This window comes from Nymphaea colorata, chromosome 14, assembly GCF_008831285.2.
Source record: "Nymphaea colorata isolate Beijing-Zhang1983 chromosome 14, ASM883128v2, whole genome shotgun sequence".
NCBI lineage: Eukaryota > Viridiplantae > Streptophyta > Magnoliopsida > Nymphaeales > Nymphaeaceae > Nymphaea > Nymphaea colorata.
In genome coordinates, this window is record NC_045151.1 from 7,111,194 (window position 1) to 7,132,957 (window position 21,764).

Sequence of the window (21,764 nt, forward strand, 5' to 3'; positions counted from 1 at the left end):
CTTTTGATATGAAATTTATATATTTATTAGCAGGTTGGGAAGGAATTGCTTCTGATTCGAGAATCATAAAAAATGCATTAACAAGAAAAGACAAACTAAAAATTCTTGAAGGTAATTGTAATTAAAAGCATGTACAATTTAATAATTTTATTCTGTTCTATGAACTTAACATGTGATTGTGTTTATTTTTTTAGGTAAATATTATCTTGTCGATGCTGGTTTTTTATTAAAGGGTGGACTTATCACACCCTTTAGGGGTTTGAGATATCACTTGAAAGAATACTCCAAGCATGATGTACAATTATTAAACAATTATTATGTTTACCAACATTTTGTTTCATTGATCTACAGTTATTACTTTAGAATAAAATGTTTAATTTTGTCCAAGCATGTTGTATTCATGAAACACAATATTGATTTTGAGAAGGATGCTTGGTCAATCCTCTATTAATTTGTTTTTTAGATAATGTCTTTTCTTTTAGAAACCTTTCATTGTTTTAAACATTTTTGCTGTTAGGGTATTATTATCAAGTATTATAAATTCTATCATTTCTTTTTCTTTAAGTACTCAAAACAAACGTGATCATAGTTTTCCTTTTATTTATATCCAAACAAACTTTTATATTCACCTATTTACTTTCCTTTGCATTCTTTTTCTTTTTTATCCCTTTCCTTCCAACCAAATATACAGTTCAACCAAACATACCGTTATGACGTGGAACCCCAATTACATATGGATTTGATGGGACCCAACCATACCGGCATGACCCGATGCAGCTGTGACCGATCTTTTTTATCGTAAATTCAAATATTCCGAACGCGTTCGACCATGATGTCTTTACTCCTCACCATGGAGGGACATACTTCCCCACAAGCACCAGATGTCGACGACGCCAGGAAAATGTCGCCGGTCGTCCAGGATCCGTCCACTTCATCTGGCGTTATGTGTGCGGAGACGATCGGGGGAAACGTAGAGGTGTTGGGAAGAGGGATCACGTCCATTCTGGAAAACCTAATCAGTGGTTTTGCGGATCGAGCTGAGGGTGTCGGACAGAGCCAAGTCCAACTTTCGAACAGCATCGACAGGCTCACCCGAGGTAGTCCACCCGGTGCTTGTCTATCCCTCCTCTTTCGGGCTTTGCATTTAGTCTGTAGTTTACGGCTTTTGAACGTTCTGGTTCTTGAAGTTTAGCTCAAATTATCCTTTATCTCAACTCTGTTGGGACTTCATGATTTATTCTGCTGGGACTTCGTGATTATTCTGCTTTCCCTTTCTAATGGATGGTTTTATTTTTCTTTCTCTGGTTGTGATAATGGGTTGTTTTGGTAGTTTTGCTTCTGGTAGTATTTTTAAGAATGATGTGGATTCTTAGAAAGATTCTTAGAGTAATAGTTTTGCTTATTGCTTCCAGTCAAGGTGAGAACATTAGAAGTTCAGGGTTCCCAATTTTCGTGTTACTTGTTATAGGAGCTTGTTGTGGTTCTGGTAGTGAAACACGGAGTTTCAACTCTCATAACGTTTGCTCGAGTTAGATTTTAATTGTGTTTTGACTAGTGTACGGAATTGAGGCCTACTAAAGGCTGGGTAGGTGGGCTTGCTTGGGACTTTCAAAACAATGTGTGGGCGTTTTACGTTTCCATTTTTTGAATTCAGAGAAGATCTGTTTGTTTTGGTTGACATTTCCATTGAAATTTAGTAATCACATGTTGCTGACTGATTCAGGAATGATTTTGAAGCAGTTTTGACCTTCTCTCTAGGAATTATTTCGAAAAATTTTTGGCATTCTCAGGAACGGAATGCTGTTATAGGCTGTGTTTGTGACTCTTTGAGAATGGGTTTGGGTGGAAATACAAGCGATTCAAGAGAATATTCTGGAATGCAATGAAAGTAAATTAAGAAATCAGGGAACCATAATTTTCTAGGAAAAATCAATAATTCTGTTCAGGATTCAGGATTCAGGTTCAAATCAATAATTTGAACCTGGAGTATCTTTTTTTAGATGAGGTAAAGGAATGGTGAGATGAAACAAGATAATTTTGTAATTATGCAGCTATTTGTCTTATTCACTTCAACTTATGCTTGAGTTCGGGTAATCATCAGTCGGCCCTTAGATGATCAACACATTGCTTCTAAATTCCTGAATACATGGACAGTCTGAATTCTCCAATATGCAAAATCACTCTTGATGCCATCCTATTCTTCCATAGTCCACATCTTAGATTTAGCCCTATTAGTTGATTCTTTTGTCTTCAACAGTGTTGCAGATAAAAAGCTTCCTACTGGACATTTGGTTTTTGGTTACTGCTTTAACTTTTCTGTTGCTTATTTTAAACATGTTTGTATCTTGACTAGCTCCAGCTTTCTAAGTTTGCAAACCTGACAAAAAATCTGACATATCCACCCCCACTCCCCTTTTTCATATCTTTTCAAAATTTTCTTTCAAGACAATGTCAGGTAGCATTTCCTTTCTGCTTTATAATTTTCCTTTTCATTCTTCTTCTTTGTGATTTTTTTTTTTGACATTTAAAAAGTTTCCTTTTGTTAACACTTTTTGGTTCCTTTGTTTATTTTTGTTCATGTTTATTCATTTGAGTTTCTTTCTAGGCAGGACGGACAAGTTATTTTGTTTTCTTTTATATCCTTGGTTGCAAGGTTCGAATTTTGGAGGGCAATTAATTTTTCAGTTTCATAATACATTTGCCTTTGCATGTGTTTGTTGTTTCTTCTTTTCATTCATATCTTATTTATTTCCTTTCCAGTTGGCTTCATTTTCTTTTTCCTGTTTACCACTACTTCCTATAATCATGATTGGATGTCCTTATGCTTTTTTATTTTTGAAAGTATTTTTTGATTTTAAAGTTTACCTTAATACAGCAGCTAGATGGTGAATTTTTCGTATTCGTTAATGCCTCTTATTTTGAAATTTCTCCATTTATTTCGTGTACCTTTTTTTCACTGTGTTCTTAAAATTATTGCCTCTTTATCATTCTCTTGATGTCCTCAGACATTTTTTTGAGCCATACAAATCACTTGTTGTATTCAGTCGCTCTTAAGAAAATTCTGCAAAATATAATGTTCCCTCAATATTCTTCATTGTGTAATGGGTGATGCACATAGTTAGAGGTGGCAGCATAAGATATAATCATATATTACGGCGTGGTGGTACCAAGTAGCAATTTACATACACACATATGGTGCAAGTACACTAAACTTGCAAAAACAAAATAAAATAAATAACATTTTATAAATTAGAAATTAAAAGTCTAAAATAAGTCAAAACTATGTAACTAACCTGCAGTTAAATTACACGAAGTATTTTTCTTCTTCTAACTTAGAAACTCAATTGACTCATAATAGAATAACATAAGCAACAGTATTCTTGTGATATATGGGTTGTTGACATATGTATGGCATGTTTAAAAGTATCCATGTGGCATAGGCTTGCTGTCATATAAAATTGGCTCATGTTCCTAGTTTTATATCTTCTGAGATCTACTTGTTTCTCATAGTGGCCATAAGCATCATTTCAATGCCTTTGTTATAGTTGTTAATGATCAGTTTATCACCGTCATTGCTGATGTGGAATTCGGTAATCGGTATAACTTCACCAATATTCTTCCTTGATTGCTTGCAGAATTAGATCAGCTCCTAGAGGATGCTCCCATGCCTTTCATCATGCAACATGCATCAAAGATTTCTGGACTGTGCAAGAGGGTCTCATCACTAAATACAATTTTAAAGTCGATGCAACGGCGCATTGATAATATAGACCACCTGCTCTCTTTACAGTTTTCAGAAGGTATTGATACCTAACTTTCATTTAATTTTATCTAAAATATGAATACAATTTCTTTTGGGCATTGGGGTTATTTTAGCTATTTACCTTCAAATTACATTTGCAATGTTTGTGTTTGTCAATGCTATGCCAAATGATTGTGCTGACCATTACAGATTTAGACTTTAGCATTTGTTGGTGTAACACTAAACATCACACTTGCTGTCCAGTTTATTTTTTGTTTCTGACACCAAGAAAATCATCGATATTAAACAAGAGATGGAAGAGTATGATGCGAAAATGGTATTATGAGACACATGCTATACCTAGAAGCATAATAGCAAATAAGTATGGTTTGCATTTGGCTGATGGTAGTTTAAGTAGGCTCGGAAATCTAGTTTGCCAAGGACACGGTAAACATCTTGCAGTAATAGTGAAGAAGCTTTTGGGACATGCTAGTTTGTGGGCAGCGATGGTGACTGCCTATAGTCCCAAGTTCAAGAACTTCAATTGAAGACTACGCACTCTTTTAAAACATGTCTCCACTGGACAGGTGGTGATCGGCTACCAAGAATTGTTGTAATCAAGACTACACAAGTCCATTAATTTGAGACAGAAAGGCTATTGACAACTTTTTTATTCAAAGTGGAAGATTACTTCTATATGTTTTTTTCACTTCCTAATTTGTTGATGGTGCTCTCTATAAAATTGGAATATGTCGAAACATGCTTTTAGATCTTCATATGTCTGGAGTGACTTCAACTTGTAGACATGGAATACCGTTTCATTTTAAAGTTGGATGACAAGTCCAAGCTGTAGGCGAAGTTTGTAGTTTGTACTTTGTAACACTCCAAGCTTATGCCAAACCATCTCCTCTTCATAAATTTTAGGATAATACAAACAAATAACTTACCAAACCATTTCATTTGAACTCCAAGTCAACTAGTTTTAGAGTAACAATGCAACTTAATCAAGTTTGAAGTTTCTCTGGGGACCAGAAACCGTAGAGTAACACAAATGCCAATCCTTGTCCAACATTGCCTTCATTTAGAACCTGTGAAAATTCAAAGGAGGGGTTAGACTAGACTAAATAGTAGAAATCAAGACATGTGGAAGCATTGGCATTAGAGAAGTTATAATCATAATGTAAATGCTAATTCATTTGCAAAGTGACTTTCCAATACTACCCTTGGACCATTGTCACAATTATCATTATCTGGTTTTCATCAATGTTTTAAAACACAGGGACTCGGGACTTGGCTCATCCATTCATGACTCGACTCGGTAACTCAGCTGAGTTTTGTCCATTTTTTTTAAAGAAGAACCACATATAACAAAATATCATGGTACTTGTTAAGACGTGTTTATACTCAGTATTAGGCTTGAGAGGGCACTTGTGTAATAATGTTTCTTTTAATGACTTTCTTGTAACTTATCCCTCTCCTCTAGTCTATATAAAGAGGAGTTAGGGATTCTTTTGAGGTTAATCAAAGATCAGTTCTCTTAACTTCATCATGGTATCAGAGCTCCAGCCGTCTCCTCCTCAGCGAGTTGTCGCCGACTGAGCGGCGCCGGCCGCCGCCTCATCGGCGTCAGTCGCCGCCGCCGCCCTTTGCCGCCCTGTCCATTGCCGCCTGACCCATCCCTGCTGCCCCTCGTCGCCCTACCCATTGTCTGCCTGCGCCGCCTCCGCCTGTGCCTCCTGCGCCCGTCCGCCTGCGCCCGTCCGCCTGCGCCGCCGCCTCCGCCTGTGCCTCCTGCACCCGTCTGCCTGCGCCCGTCCGCCTGCGCCGCCGCCGCCCGTCTGCCTTCGCCGCCGCCTCAACGCTGATTTTTCCTCTCAGCGTCTTTCCGCTGCACGCTGCTCCGCCGCTGTTCCGCCGCTGCTCTGCCCGTGGTTCTGCACGCTGATTTTCTTCTCAGCGTCGTCTCTGGTATCTCTCTTCGTTCAGCTCTGCTGTTGCCTCTTCTCGCCGATCAGACTTCTGGATTGCTACCTGCGTTAACTGCATATTGCTTCATGATCAGCATGTTGTCTTTCGATATGTGATTGTATTCTTTTGCCTGCACTTCCTATTCCGTGGCTCGGTTTCCTCCTTTGTGTTGAAAGATGTCTGAAATTAGTAGTGGCGCTAATACCTCTTCCTTTGTATCGTCGGGAGAGATGAAGAGTTCCCCATTTTCCAGCATTATCACCAAAATGGATGGGGGTAATTACGAGATGTGGGCCATGCAAGTAAAAAGAACTTTGATCGCCCATGAGAAGGAACATCTCATATTGGAGCCCGAGCCCGTACAGAAGGTAGGAAAATATACTACTTGGTTTAAAGATAATTCATTGGTTATGGTATGGATTGTTGGTACTCTCTCACAAGAAATTGCAAATGAAGTCTTGCACAAGGACAGTGCCAAGGATATGTGGGATTCCCTTGCTGCCACTTATTCACAGGCAAGAAATGAAACGCGCATTATGCAGCTTCATCATGATATCCATCAGATGCGACAAGATGGCAGACCTCTTCACACTTATTATTCTAGTCTCAAGTCCATGTTTGAGAGACTGAATAGCTACTTTCCCGCATGCAAGTGTGAACAACAAAAGGCATACATAGATATGCTTATGGTAGGGGTCTTTCTTTCTGGTTTAGACTCTGTTTATGAATCCGCAAAGAACCAAATGCTTACTAGTCCCTCGATTCCTCCTATTGATGAGGCTTACAGTAGGCTCAGCAGAATTCCGATCTCTGCATCGACTGTTCCTGATACCACTTCTGCTATGCTTGCTACTCGTGGCAGAGGTGGACCCTTTTTTGCCAGAGGACGAGGGGGCCGTGGCCGTGGCAATACCCCTTCGCGCCCTGTATGTCAGTTTTGTCACCGCATTGGTCATACTGTGGATAAGTGTTGGCAGAAACATGGTCGTCCCGCTTTTGCAAATCAGACTGTATCTACTGATTCTCCTGAGCAGCCTAAGCCTCAGCACACTGCCTCCTCCAGTGAGTTGCATGTAGATGACATTCTCTCTCAGTTGAGGCACTTGATTGGCGACAGCGCCCATCCATCCCCTGGTCCGACCACTTCTACTGTTCCTACCGCTGCGAGTGCTTCTTCATCTGGTATGTATTCTGCCTGTACAGTCTGCTCTCCTCCTGACACTACAGATTGGCTTATTGATTCTGGTGCATCGACACATCTCTGTGGGGATAAGACGCAATTCACCTCTTACGTCCCTACTCCACCGGGTCGTTCGGTTATTCTAGCAGATGGAAAAGATTCACCAGTTGTTGGACATGGAGAGGTCCAACTTACTTCATCATTGCCGCTGCAGCACGTTCTTCATGCACCAGCATTCCCCCATAGCCTACTTTCTATCAGTCAGATTACCAGAGAATTAAATTGTCGTGCTATATTTGACTCTTCCTCTCTTGTGTTTCAGGATATACTGACGGGCAGGGTGATTGGCAGTGGCCGTGAACAGGGAGGTCTCTACAGGCTAGTGCACTCCTTTCCCTTTGCTGGATCTATCTCGTCGGGGTCGTCCTCATCCTCGGCTTATACTTGGCATTTACGTTTTGGACATCTCCCGTTTCAGAAACTGCTGCATGTTCTCCCTCAGCTGTCTCATAAGTCGTCTTTTCAATGTGAGTCTTGTCAGTTAGGCAAACACCATCGGTCATCCTTTCCTCCACGGTCTAGTAGAAGTAGCCACTCTGTGTTTGAGTTACTTCATTTTGATGTTTGGGGCCCGAGTCGTACTCCTGACCTTCAGGGTCATCGGTATTATCTTGTTGCTGTTGATGATTACAGTCGTGTTAGTTGGGTTTTTCTTATGAAACACAAATCTGAAGCGGGTCATGTAATCAAAAATTTTATCAATGAAATTCTGACTCAGTTTGATACTTGTGTCAAGATTGTGCGCTCTGACAATGCTCTTGAGTTCTGTGCTTCCTCTTTAGAACAATTTTTCAGGGATAAGGGTATCATTCACCAAACTTCTTGTGCCTATACCTCTCAACAAAACGGGGTTGCTGAAAGAAAACACCGCCATATTCTTGATGTCGCCAGAACCATTATCATACACAGCCATGTTCCCCATTCTTATTGGGGAGATGCTGTTCTTACAGCATGCTATCTTATTAATCGCATGCCGTCATCCGTGTTGGGAGATCTTATTCCTTTCTCTGTTCTTTTTCCTGACAGAGAATTGTTTTCTGTTGCACCTCGTATTTTTGGATGTGTTGCCTTTGTTCAGTTGCTTGGTCCTGGGAGAGATAAGTTATCCCCTCGGGCTATCAAAACGATCTTTGTTGGTTATTCCCGCACTCAAAAGGGATATCGTTGTTATGATCCTTCTACTCGTCGATATTATGTGAGTGCTGATGTTACATTTTTTGAGTCCACCTCTTATTTCTCTCCCAATGGAACTCAATTAAGGGTGCCTGAATTTAGTGATGAAGTCCATCTTCCTTTACCTCTCATGAGTTATCCACAACCCGTTGCTTCGCGTTTTGGGGCTATCTACCAACGTCGCACTAAACCTGTTCAACCTACCCCCTGTGCTCCTGTGCCTTCACCCAGCATGCCCAAGGTACTTCCTGAACACACAAATCCTGCTGACCATTTTTTATGTGATGATGCCACAGGGGACTCTCCAGAGCATGCTACTGGTCCTCATATTAATGAACTTGATATGCCTATTGCTCAAAGGAAAGGCAAACGCAGTTGCACTATGCATCCTCTCTCTTGTCATTTGTCCATGGCTCGACTCACTCCTACTTACCGCCAGTTTGTCAAGGGACTGTCGGCTGTAGCTCTTCCACAGACTCCCATGGACGCTCTTTCTGATCCCAAATGGGCCGCAACTATGCAAGAAGAGATGGATGCCCTTCAGTCTAGAGGCACCTGGACACTAGTTACTCCTTCATCTGATGCAGCTATTGTTGGTTGTCGATGGGTATTTACTGTTAAATACAGAGCAGATGGCAGCATTGAGAGATATAAGGCTCGCCTGGTTGCAAAAGGCTATACTCAGACTTATGGAGTTGATTATTATGATACCTTCTCTCCTGTGGCACGACATGCTTCTTTACGGGTTCTTCTCGCTGTTGCCGTCAGCAAGAATTGGTCTCTATCACAGCTTGATGTCAAAAATGCCTTTCTGTATGGTGACCTACATGAAGAAGTGTATATGCAGCAACCACCAGGGTTTGTTGCTGAGGGGGAGTGTCAGAAAGTGTGTAGATTGAGAAAGGCAATTTATGGTCTGAAACAAAGTCCTCGAGCTTGGTTTCAAAAATTATCAGAGAATATTGAGAATGAGGGCTTCAGACGTTCTTCGGCTGATCATTCCCTTTTTGTCAAGAAAACTTCTACAGGTACAGTGATAGTTCTTGTCTATGTTGATGATATCATTGTTACAGGGGATGATATTCAGGGGATTTCCAACATCAAGGGCGTCCTTGGACGACACTTTGTCACCAAGGATCTTGGTGAGCTACGCTATTTCCTAGGTATTGAGTTTGCCAGAAATCAGAAGGGTCTTATCATGTGCCAAAGGAAATACGTTACTGATGTCTTGCAAGAGACAGGTATGCTAGGATGTCGACCTGCCTCTACACCCATGGACATCAATACTCGCTTGTATGATGATGATACTGAAGATGTTGATGCTAGACAATATAGAGGGATTGTTGGGAAGCTCCTATATATCACTGTTACTCGACCTGATATTGCCTATGCTGTCAGCAGAGTGAGTCAATTTATGGATAAGCCCAAGAAAGTCCATTGGGATGCTGCCATGATGATTCTCAGGTATCTAAAAAATTCACCAGGAATGGGACTCTTCTTTCAAAATGGTACATCTCTCACTATATCTGTGTATGTTGATGCTGATTATGCGGGATGTCACCTTGACAGAAAATCCACTACTGGGTTTTGTGTGTTTATTGGATCCAACTTGGTTACATGGAAGAGTAAGAAGCAGACAGTGGTTGCCAGATCAAGTGCAGAATCTGAGTATAGAGCTAGGCTCAGGCTACTGCTGAAGTTATGTGGGTTAGATCTCTGATGTTGGATCTTACTGTGGAAGTGCCTCTTCCTATGCAATTGTTAGGTGATAACAAAGCTGCTCTGTTTATTGCTAATAATCCTGCTTTCCATGAGAGAACCAAGCATGTTGAAGTAGATTGTCACTATACCAGAGACATGATTCAAAAGGGGTTTGTAAGTACCTCCCATATTTCAACTACAGGGCAAACTGCTGATATTTTTACTAAAGCTCTTGCAAGAGGACCATTCCAAAGTTGTTGTTCCAAGTTGAGCTTGTTTGACATATACGCTCCAACTTGAGGGGGAGTGTTAAGACGTGTTTATACTCAGTATTAGGCTTGAGAGGGCACTTGTGTAATAATGTTTCTTTTAATGACTTTCTTGTAACTTATCCCTCTCCTCTAGTCTATATAAAGAGGAGTTAGGGATTCTTTCGAGGTTAATCAAAGATCAGTTCTCTTAACTTCATCAGTACTCATAACCATTTCTCCGAACTAAGCAATCCATTGATTTGGTGGTCCTATAGTTAGTTGACCAGTTTCAATCTAATAGTAAGGAAAGCTATCAAGACCAATGTTGTAAAATGTATATTGTAATGTGTATCGGCGAAACTGACCTATATGCCGTATTGTATTATAACATATTGTAGTGTATCATAAATATATTGTAAGATTATTTTTTACTTGATAAAAAATAAGAATAAATCGGAGAAAATAGAGACCATTCAGAAAAGATGGGGAAAAATAATGGGAAGTGTGTTATATATATAAAAAACTCATCACATACATGATGAACATTCATGGTACATCATTAATAAGCCATAATATATTAACAACACATTAAGAAAATAAAGATTAAAGTTTTTTTACATCACATCAAAACCTATGTCACATAGGTACGGGTACGGGTACGGACCATTTTCAAAAAATTTGGGTACGGGGGTACGGCCGTACACACACGGGCATATATATATATATATAAATATATATATATCAAAAAATTTCAAACAAAATAACATATTCACACATATATATCAAAAAATTGCAAACAGAATAAAATCATGGTCCAAAACACAGAATGAAAGTAATTAACATACAATTATACAAACATGTCAGCTTTCTTGATTCTCCTCAGTCGCATCATGAAGATTAGAAGGAGCAACAGGTTCTGTAAGGTCCATGTTAAAAGCATGCAAATCATGTTCTCCTTCAAGTTCCACATCAATGTCCTCTGGATTAACATCCCAATACTTGGATGATCCTGAACTGCAAGTTGCAACAATTTCTTTTACAACATGAAGAAGTTGGAGTGGACATAAACTAAATCATGTATACATATCAAAGATACAAAAAGAAAGAAATCATTTGAAGTACGTGAAAGTAAGCGTAGGTTGGAGTGGACATAAACTAAATCTTCTGCTCGCTTACTAGTTAGATTAAAAAGAACAACAGGTTCTGGAAGATCCATATTAAGAGCATGCAAATCATGTTCTCCTTCAAGTTCTACGTCAAATGTCTTCTGGATTAACATCCCAATACTTGGATGATCTTGAACTGCAAGTTGCATCAAAATCAAAATATGATTTAAGTTAATATTAACTTTAAACAACCAACATAATATACATATGTAATATGTATACATATCAAAGATACAAAAAGAAAGAAATACCTGTAATCATTTGAAGTACGTGAAAGTAAGCGTAGGTTGGAGTGGACATAAACTAAATCTTCTGCTCGCTTACTAGTTAGCTTATTTCTCTTGATGTTGTGAATTTGAGAATAAGTGCTCCAATTTCTTTCACAACATGAAGAGGTTGCAGGTTGAGATAATAACTTCAGCGCAAGTTGTTGGAGATTTGGTGTCGATGCTCCAAAACACAACCACCAATTAACAGGATCTTCTTCATCTCTTGCCATTGCAGCTTGTATTGAATCATTTCTTCCACCAGAGAAGCTCGCAAACTCATTATTTATTATCTTCAACCGATGAAAATCAGAATACAGTCTTCCCAAACATATCTCCCTATTTTTTGATATTTTTGGATCTCGATTAGGAGGAACACGACCAGTACCTCCTGCCAACCATGTTTGTCCATAATATTGGGGATTTAAAGAGTGTGCCATACAATGCAAAGGGTTATTGCTTTTGTTCCATCTTCTTACTAAAATTCTATGCACATGATCGAAAAACTCAGAATCATCAAGTGCAACATTCTTCTTCTCATGTCTAAAAATGATGTTTTGAATTTTTTCAATCATGTTATCCCACATATCATAAACTTTATGAAGCATGAGCCCTTCTTTATCAACTTCTCTCAGCATCTGCCAAATAGGCTCTGTAAACTGCAGAAAATATGTAACTTTATCTCACCATTCATCTTCTAAAATGCATTTTTTAATTTCTTGAGCCTTCACGATGTCATCATTCCGATAAAATTCCCAATCATTGTCAGTCACCATAAGTGTTAATGCATGTTTCACCTGCTTTATTCTTTTTATCATTACGATAATGGATGCAAAACGAGTCTCTGCTACCTTCAACAATTTCAAATCAGAATGCCTATTAAATATAACAAGGGCATTGTTGTGGTTTACAACAAAATTTCTGATGTTTCTGACATCATGCTCAAGCTCCTCAATCCATGAACACAAGAAACCGGCATTTGGATCATCTTTTGATGGGTTGCAAATACTTTTAAGTGCTAGATTTATACTGTGTGCCACACAAGGAGTCCAAAATATGTGACTATACTTGGGATCACTTGCCAAATTCATTCCTGCTCATTGGCAAACTGGAGCATTATCAGTAATAAGCTGCACAACATTATCTTCACCCACTTCTTTGATGACTTCTATAAATAGCCCTTTTAAATACTCAGCATCTTTATACTCCCCAGATGCATCAACACATTTCAAGAAGATTGGTCCATCAAGCGAATAAGCAATAAAATTTATTAGTGGCCGCCTTTGTATATCAGTCCACCCGTCAGAAACAATGGATACTCCATATTGTATCCACGAAAATTTCTTCTTCTCTAATAATTTTTCAATGTTTGCCTTCTCTTCTGCAAGAATTACTGTTTTTAACTTCTCTGAACTCGGGGGTACATAACCACTCAAATTGCAATTAGCCAAACCTGTAGCAACATCTTTCCAATAAGGACTTCTGGCTACATTAAAAGGAAGTGAACTTGCAAAAAAGAACCTTCCGATCCTTCTATCCATCTCTGCCCTTCCCATATTATTGAATGCTTGTGCTAATGTTTTTATTTTCTTTGAAGGATCTTCACCTCCTTCAGTAGCATAAAGAGGAACAGACACACTTGATCTGGATGAAGATTTCTTCGTCTCAGCTGCATCTTGTTCTTTTTTGAATATCTTGATCTCCTCGTTGGTAACTTTTGGGCATGGTCTAATTCCAACGCCAGAAATATGCTACAAATGTGCCTTGCAACGTGTATTAAGAGCCCGTGAACATCATATCACAAAATTTGCAAGAAAACATTACATTCCCACCACCACCTGGTCCTTTTGATAGTTTCTTCACATAGCGCCAAAGAGGCTGAGATGGATTATCCTTCTCTACTGTAGCGGTATTAACACTACCACTGCTGCTTTCTACATTCCCACTTCCTGTAGGAGGCAATATTTCTTTCCTTTATCAGCCATTACAACTTATGTCTGAACAGAACTTGGCAAATGAGCTGCAATTGCAACACATAACCAATAAAAACAGGGATCATTCGAAATAGATGAATCCTCTCATGAAACGATATATCACAGTACAATGGCTCTACATGCAGCACTCATTCAGTACAACGGCATGAGTGCAACACTCATTCACATGCCCTGCCGGCAAATGCAATTCACATTCAACAATATTCTAAGGCAGTGAAGAATGAAATGGCCTCATATTCTAAGACAGTGAAGAATGAAAAGGAAGCCTCTATTATATTCTCTAAATCTTTGGCTTACCAGGAAGAAGATCAAGTTTATTATGAAAACACACAAAAAAGTTGCAAATCACATTGACACATACAAATAAACGCACAAAACACATGAGGAAGCGGTTGGGTTATAAATCGTCGGCTAGCCTCTCGGGTAGAGAGGGAGAGAGATTTGATACCCTCTCGGGTACAAAAAGGGCGATGAGTTTTCTGCACACACAACCCGTCGCCGGCGGCGAAGGCAGGGGTGGAGGCGGCGGAGCCGATGAAAATGAAAACAAAAAATGAAAAAAACGCAAAGTCACCTCCTGCCGTCGCTGCTGTCGTCGCCGCTGTCGTCATAGCTGGCGTCGTCGCTGCTGTCGCCGTTCTGCCCTGTGTTCGCCGCCCCTGCTGTCGCCACTACTTCGTTGCCGGAGAGAGACGAGAGGTAAAGAGTCGTAAAGAACAAAAGGGTTTCGTAACTTCGTTTTACTTTTTTTTTTTAACGTCAAAATGATTTTTAACGTTAAAATGAAATAAACGTTAAAAAAAAATGGACAAAATTGGACTTGGTCATTGTTGATCGTATCCAATTTTGGACGGATACGGCCTCCGGTACGTTGACCGTATCCGGTACGGTCAATGCATACCGGAGCCGTACCCAGCCCCGTATCGGTACTGGTAGGGTACGCCTCCTTTGGAGGCGTACCCGTGTATCATAGATCAAAACATATAAATATAATTCATAATTGTTAATTGTCAAATGATAATTGAAAATATGTTTATGATTAATATCATGATTATCATCAATTAATACGAAGAAACACAAAAGTCTGTTTTTTCTTTTTCGAAACATGAATGAGTTTATCATGAGCAAATCTCCCTTCAAACCAGTGATTTCTCTATCAAGTTGATGATTTTTTAGTGATTTCTCTCTAAAACTGGAAATAACTTCCCTTCCCAAAGCTCTTAGAAATATTAAAATGAAGGAAGAAAGGTGGTTTTAAAAGAGAAGTTGATCAAAAGGGAGTCAGACTCCTTTTTTTACACCATTGATATCATACAATATGGTGACTGTATCATACGATACAGCCGATACACATGTGATACACATGGAAAATGTGTATTGAACATATATTGTATAAGTTTTTTTGGCCTATACGATACGTCTGTATCATTCAATATGGATAACACTGATCAAGACCTTACATGACACTATCTAAGGCCCTCCTAAGATTACTAGGTTGAGTGGAGTCTAAGGCCCTCCTAAGACTACTAGGTTGAGTGGATTAAAGACATGCCTTTTCTCTAAATGAATTTAAATCTTGCAGCATGGTACAACCTGCTCTCTTCATATAAAAACGAAGTCCTAGCTTATTATACTTCTCCTGGAGGAGTTCCAAGTTCTTCATTCAAGGTAGAAGACACCTATACAATTTGTTTCTTGGGTATAGAAAACTTTTAAGAAAGAAGGACCACTTTTGTTGCTAGGGTCAGATCATAGCTTAGTCCATAGTTAAGATTGAGTAGCTCCTATAGAAAATAAGTTTGTCTCCTTGCTTTAATACCCATACTTAGGATTTATCTATTTCTGAAATTGGACCCTTTTGGATTTTTCACCAATTGTGGGTCACCCCTTTAGATCCTATGCTTATTTTGCCTCATGACACTTTTCACATATCTGGTGCAAATCCAATTTGCCTAAGACCACCTTACTCACCTTCAATCAAATTTTGCTCAAATTGGGAAATGTTTGAAGTTCTTTTTGTTTCAACATTGCCTTGACAAAATGGGATTTTCAAACTCGCCAAATCAACTTGTTGCCTAGGCTCGGGCCCCTACCATGTCAACCTAGTGGGGGAACTCATTTGTGCACAAAACTCAGTGTGACTTAGCGATGATTTGAGTGATACGTCTCTGATTTTTTTCCACAAGTGTTGAAACTCCTAGCCGAGAAGTGGTAGGATTTGTTCTCATAAAAAACTGAACTATGTCTGACTCGTTTAACTTGGCGGAGTCATGAATCTAACAAGTGTGTCTCACTTCGACTTTATAAGTTTGGCGGGTTTATTTAATGATGGTTGTAAAACTGAAAAGGTAGCACAGTTTTAAAATTTGTAAAGCACACATTATTTAAATATAAGAGGAACATGAGGTTTTCTTCGACTAATCCTAAGCCTCTCTTAAGTAAGGATTAGGGGTGGCACAAATATTTACAAATAAAGTCCATGAAATAATAGACATTTTTTTACTGCTATCTGCTGACTTTTTTCTACTTTCCCCATAAGCCCTTCACAATAATATTTCTCAACTAATTGAGCACATTATCCCATTTTCAGAAGGTCAAAAGAAGAAGAAAGATATTTCTTTGTGTTGAGTTAGATTTAGTAGCTGATATCATATGTGATATGTGTTCATGGAACCCGGCTATGAGTCAGAACATGGATCTTATGGGCGGTTTAACCAAATATGTGCCAATTACAAACACAACTTTTTTTGGGTACACTGTCTCTTTGTGGTATTGACTATTGTCCAATTCAAAGTGGATGAGTCGGGTGCCAGTTAGGATACTAACTATAGTTTGTGTCAAGTGAACAACTTAATCATGTATACATTCTTAGAGACACAATATTCAATTTTTTTCCCCATGTCTTTGTTCAATGCATTGTTACATATATCATGTACGAGTATTATATGGCAAGGAATGTCCACGGTCATCTTTGACACAATGGTCTAGGCATTTTCAAAATTGATCAATATTTTCTAAGAAATATCATAATTTCATATCCAGTTATAATTGCATGGCAAGCAAGGACCAGATAGGCCCTTGGCGTTGTTTTCTAGGTTGCTTTTACCAACATCATGTCAACATAAAACAGAAACTAAAAATAAGTACCCCTTGTATCAACACTCAATTTAGCATCATATGAACATATATAATGCAAATTTGTTCACCATGTATAACATATAATGTACCACAAACTAAATGTTATTAAGAAATTAAATTTCAACAAATTAATTTGACTTATTATTAAGTTTAATTTGCAAGATTGTACACTGTACATTACTGCAAACTAAATTTAATTGTGAGCTATGATATGTGGATGCTTTCACCAAATGTCGAAGGTATTTTGATACGTAGCTTGTCGGGTTAGGGTGTTGCAGCATTGTGTTACACAACCTAGAGCATTGTCATAGAAAACCCGTCTTTTTTGAAAAAAAAAACTGATAAAAATGTTGAAAAGATTGAAAATGAAAAAAGTAAAAAACTCGTCCTTTTCCCCCTTTTTGAACAAAATTCTAAAATAATTTTTTTTTTGCATTTCTTTCTCGTTAGTTTTATGGTATTTTAGCTTTAAAGTTTGAAACTTAAGTTAAATTACTTATCTTCATTTTTATCATTAATAAAACATCATTTTTATCATTTTATCAAGTTATTTTCTTTTTATTTTTTTGTTAGGTTTTCGTTTATATTACTTTTTAGTAATTTTTTGGATTTTTTCTTTTCTAAATTCCTAAGATTTTCAGCTTTGTCGAAAAATACCTGAGAAAAACCTTGCCGTTTAAAACCCATTAACGATATTTGTGACAATGACCTAGAAAAACACACTTTCAGGATCATGTTTGGTGCCTGCTAGCTTAAGTATTGCCAAATTTGATGTTCTACCATTTGTTGGAAATGTGGATGGAATGAAAGACTTAGGCTTTTGTGTCGAATAGGACTCTGGGCATTAAGGAAATGAAAAACATTGGTTTGAATACTTTGTGTTTCTGAAAATGCACATATGATTAAGGTCCTTGCTTTACAAATTCAAATGAGGCCCTCACTATCAACCAATCCATCTGCATCCATTGAGTTGGAGAAAACGCACACATGCTGGCCCAATAAGTACAACTGTACTCATTTCTGAGAATTTCAGCACCTTAATATTGGTTTGGTGCATGTGGTCTTGGGCACCCATGCCTTGTGTGCCGAAAGCATTTGATGAAATGCTTTGCTATAAGTGGGTAGTGTAACCCTTAATGACTTTGGAAGGGTGGGCATGTACTAAGAGGACTTGCCTTAAGAAAGTACCTACTGATGAAGCAAAGAATGCTTCAATTGTTGTGTGGGGCTTTTGCATGAATCCTGATAAAGAGACTCAAGGACTGTGTAGATTGATTTGAAAGTTTAGAAAACCCAATGTGATAGCTGAATACAACCTAAAGTTCATGTATATCTTTCATCAGTCTGTGGAGCCTTGCCAGACCTTAAAGCAAGTTCGAGTCAACTTTTGAGTCAACAGGGTCTTGCCTGTGGTTAGGGGCAAAATGTAATGCCGACTTTCATTCCACTAATAATGTACAGACGTATGGCTAGTGCTTATGTATGCATTAATGTAAATAAATGAAAATTTTCTTTTGCAATGAAATGTGTGGTTGCTATGCTGTCAAACATATTCTTAAAACTTTTGCATGACATACTTATGTAGATTGTTCGAGGCTGTTCCTTATGGATTGGTGAGGACCTTCATCCTCTAAGGGTGGAACACAAGGAAACTTGCAATCCCCATGACAGGACCTTGCCGAGTACCAAAACCTTCATCATGAAAATACTGCACATTTTGGTGACTTTCACACAAATCATCGTCGAGAATGACAAGGCATTGGACCACTAACACCATCACAAGCTCATAAAAATAGAAGGATCATATATAGAACACTGATCAGTATGAATATACTCATATTCAAGGGCAAAATAATTGGGCACGTGCTGGAGAATGGTTACATGAGTTCAAAAGGGTTTTCCAAGTGCTGGAAGTCCACAGGAAGGGCAACAAGTTTTTGGGACCTACTTTCTTAAAGAGTGATGCACAGTGAGAATGGCAAATGCTTTGTGAATTGAGGTTTGATTATGGTCCAGCTATGTGGGCCAATGCAGAGGATCATTTAACAGTGCTTTATCCCTGCTCATGTACTAGAGAAGTTGCAGGAGGTTTTGGACCTACAACTGGAAAGTAGGAGAATCTATGAGCACGATTAATTTTAGAAACCTTCTGGGATGTAACCCATAAACCTACAGCACAGACAGTGCAACCAAATTTATCCAGGGTCTCAGAAATGTTTGTCATATCAACAGTGCAACCTTAATATATTTTATTTTGGTGTTTTGGACAATTGGTATGAGCAGCAGACATGTATATCATCGAGCCAAGCCATGATCGATGTGGACATTGGGCAGGATGGTAGAGCAGTAGCAGGACAAGCGTACACATACACAGACACACACATGCATGTATATGAACTTGTGCACGCAGATGAGGTCGACAAAAAAGATGCAGGATGGAAAAGTGGATTAGCCTGAACAGTCAAGGAAAATACTCCTGAACATGTTCAGCCCTGACTTGCTAAATCAGTTTCCTTAACCCCTCATCAAGGATTTCTTTTCTGTAGGTAGAACTGCTGCAAAATTTTTGCAACTTTGATGCAGCAGGATTGGCATCAAAGATGAGTTGCAAGACCATGTCCTCCTCTTGCATTGTGTGTTTTTCATTAGAAAAAAAAAATGGTTGTTTTGATGCTGCAGACTTTTGCATCCCAAACAGTGGCTTCTATAATGCACCGTCTCATTGTCAAATCTACTTTGCCTTTGGCGATGAGCTTTGTTATATAGTCAGTGAACATCTGGAGACAATGAATCTGCTCCGTTATTATACATGATTCATTTTCTTGCATAAATTTTAATTAAATGTTTTTACGTGAGCTACGTTCCCCTTGATTTCTTTGGTGATGCAATTGATTACTAGGAGGGTAATGGTTAGAACTTGTATACTCATCCCACAGGAATTAATGATTTTCAGGTGTGAAGAATGAGTCGTCTTCAAGGGATAACACTAGTCACCAGAGCAGATCCGGTTGACAGTCCATTGTGAATATCATTATTTGTTAATTGGTTATAGGCACTGCTTCCGTTCCTAATCCCAAAGAAGCAGCCTTTCTGTTTTATTCTGATTGATGAATTGGGGAAGGATGGAAGTAAGCTATTTGATCTGGAGTGTTGTAGCTGCGGACCTCATGACGGCCTTTGTCTGAAATCAGTTTGAGAATATGAAGGGGTTGAAGGTATCTGGCGTGTCAAATTCTTAAGTTTCTTTCTTCTTTTTACTGAATCGTTTGAAACAATATTGGTTGTGCTTCTTATTCCTTTGACGCGTCATTGGTCCGTTCCATTGGGAAATCACTTAAAACTTTCAGAAGAACCGAACTTTACATACTTTACATTTTGTGCGTCACCTAAATTTCCACCCTAGGATGTGGTGCGCCGCAAACCCGAATAATCCACACATTGGTGGTTTGATTTAACATTTAAAAGGAAAAACTAAGCGAATCGTTGTTTCATAAACCAGAACGAGCGATTCAATGCGTTCAGGCCAGTAGGTGTAACGTGAACGCTATTGCCTCTCTTTTAAATGTTTCATAAATTTAAGTTGGGCACTTATTATAATTTTGTTAAGATAAATAACAGTTCACATGCTTCAGTGTTTGGGCAGCTGTGTTGATTCAATGTTGCAAATGCTGGTGCTAGCTGCTGAATTAGAAATTTTTATATGTCAAGTGAGATTCCTTTTAAATTTGTATACGGAATTTGTCCTTTTTGAACCATAAAGTCCTGCTGCCCATATTTCCTGTTGTCATGTCTATGTGTGTAAATGGGTTGGAAACGGAATATGGCCAAGTCATCGGCACGGCGCGAAATTCGGTGAGCGATTCATTTTGTCTGACTAATGGAGATCCGATCCTTTTTCTCTTTGATATGTTGGATCAGATTAAGATTGGAACCAAGTATACCTGAGTCCAATTCCAAAATAATTCCTGCAGATCTTGTTCCGTACTCTGATATGAGTGGAAGCCATGGGTTTTTGGCAAACCCAAGTCTGGATATGATCTATTTACGTACCAAGTAGTAAGTTGACTGATATTCAATAAAGAGAAAAAAAAAACACTAGGGATACCATCCCTGTAAATAGCAACTACATAATTTTTTCTTTTTAAAAAAAATCTGAATCCAAGAGATGTCTAATTTTCACGGACATCTAAATCTAATTATACTATGCTGATCAATATCCGGATACATGGAGTAGCTATATCTAATTCGATTATGGACAACTGACATCTGCCTAGGATGTTTTTCACGTAAAAAACCTTGTTTAGATTGAGTGGTTGTCTACATAATAATATATGGACTTACCCAATTCCACACGCTGATTCTAAAACAGAATTGTATTTTCTCCATCTACCAATCCATTCAAGTTTATTTTGGATCTTATTAATGATTCAAATGCGTAAATAATTATTCACTTTGACCAAATCTCTGGTTAAAGCTGGTTTATGCGGGTTATAACCTTTTAAGGAAGTTTGAACAAAAGGCTCATTCCCTTCCCATGTCCTCAGGGTTTAGGGCTGCATCAGCTCGTGCAAGAAAATGATGCCCATGCCACTTAAACCGGCAACTAACTATTTACCACCCATTAGCCCAAGCCAGTGCCAAACCCCTCGGCTCGTTTAGCCATAGTAGGATTCTTTCAATTTCACTTGTTAAGATAAAAGAAAATCACGATCAAATCTCTCTAGGTACAAAATTAGTGATGAACAAGATAAAAGAAAGAAGAGATATACTTGCCAAATTAAATAGTGAACTGCATTTCTCAAGTGATTGAGAGAAATTGCAGAGATCATGGATCTAAGCGTATAGCTGAACCACGTTAAAATCGTTCTTAGTCTTTTGAGCACTTACTCCTTCGTTTTTTTCTGAGTTTTATCATGGTATCATGGCATGTCTATTTGCTGTAAATCACTAGCCAAAGTTTTCGCAGAAGCCGGTTGATTGATGCTCCTTGCAGAAATCCTCTTTTCATCTCCTCGACGCAGAGATCATCTGGTTGTTTTTGTTCTCACTGTAACCTGCAACAGTAGATTCCTGGTTTTTCTTTGTTCTCTGCTGTAACCTGCAACAACAGATCCTATTTCTCTGT

The 21,764-nt window shown here is 38.6% G+C and overlaps 1 protein-coding gene across 2 annotated transcripts; it reads left to right on the forward strand.

The window, feature by feature from the left end:
* Positions 1-805: 805 nt before the first annotated feature.
* On the forward strand, positions 806-19,938 carry LOC116267670 (uncharacterized). Of its 2 annotated transcripts, none has more exons than XM_050075179.1 (3): positions 806-1,097; positions 3,636-3,800; positions 18,225-19,320. In XM_050075179.1, the coding sequence occupies exons 1-3, from the start codon at positions 830-832 to the stop codon at positions 18,254-18,256; spliced, it is 465 nt and encodes a 154-aa protein (XP_049931136.1). In that variant the 5' UTR covers positions 806-829; the 3' UTR covers positions 18,257-19,320. The 2 variants fall into 2 exon arrangements, with proteins under 2 accessions (XP_049931136.1, XP_031505399.1); XM_031649539.2 differs by lacking the exon at positions 18,225-19,320 and adding an exon at positions 19,593-19,938 and having other exon boundaries at positions 809-1,097.
* Positions 19,939-21,764: the final 1,826 nt, after the last annotated feature.

Coding starts and splice junctions, on each gene's coding strand:
- LOC116267670 (XM_031649539.2), top strand. CDS start 830: ATGATGTCTTTACTCCTCACCATGGAGGGACATACTTCCCCACAAGCA. Junction 1,098..3,635: donor CATCGACAGGCTCACCCGAG/GTAGTCCACCCG, acceptor GATTGCTTGCAG/AATTAGATCAGCTCCTAGAG. Junction 3,801..19,592: donor CTCTTTACAGTTTTCAGAAG/GTATTGATACCT, acceptor AATGATTTTCAG/GTGTGAAGAATGAGTCGTCT.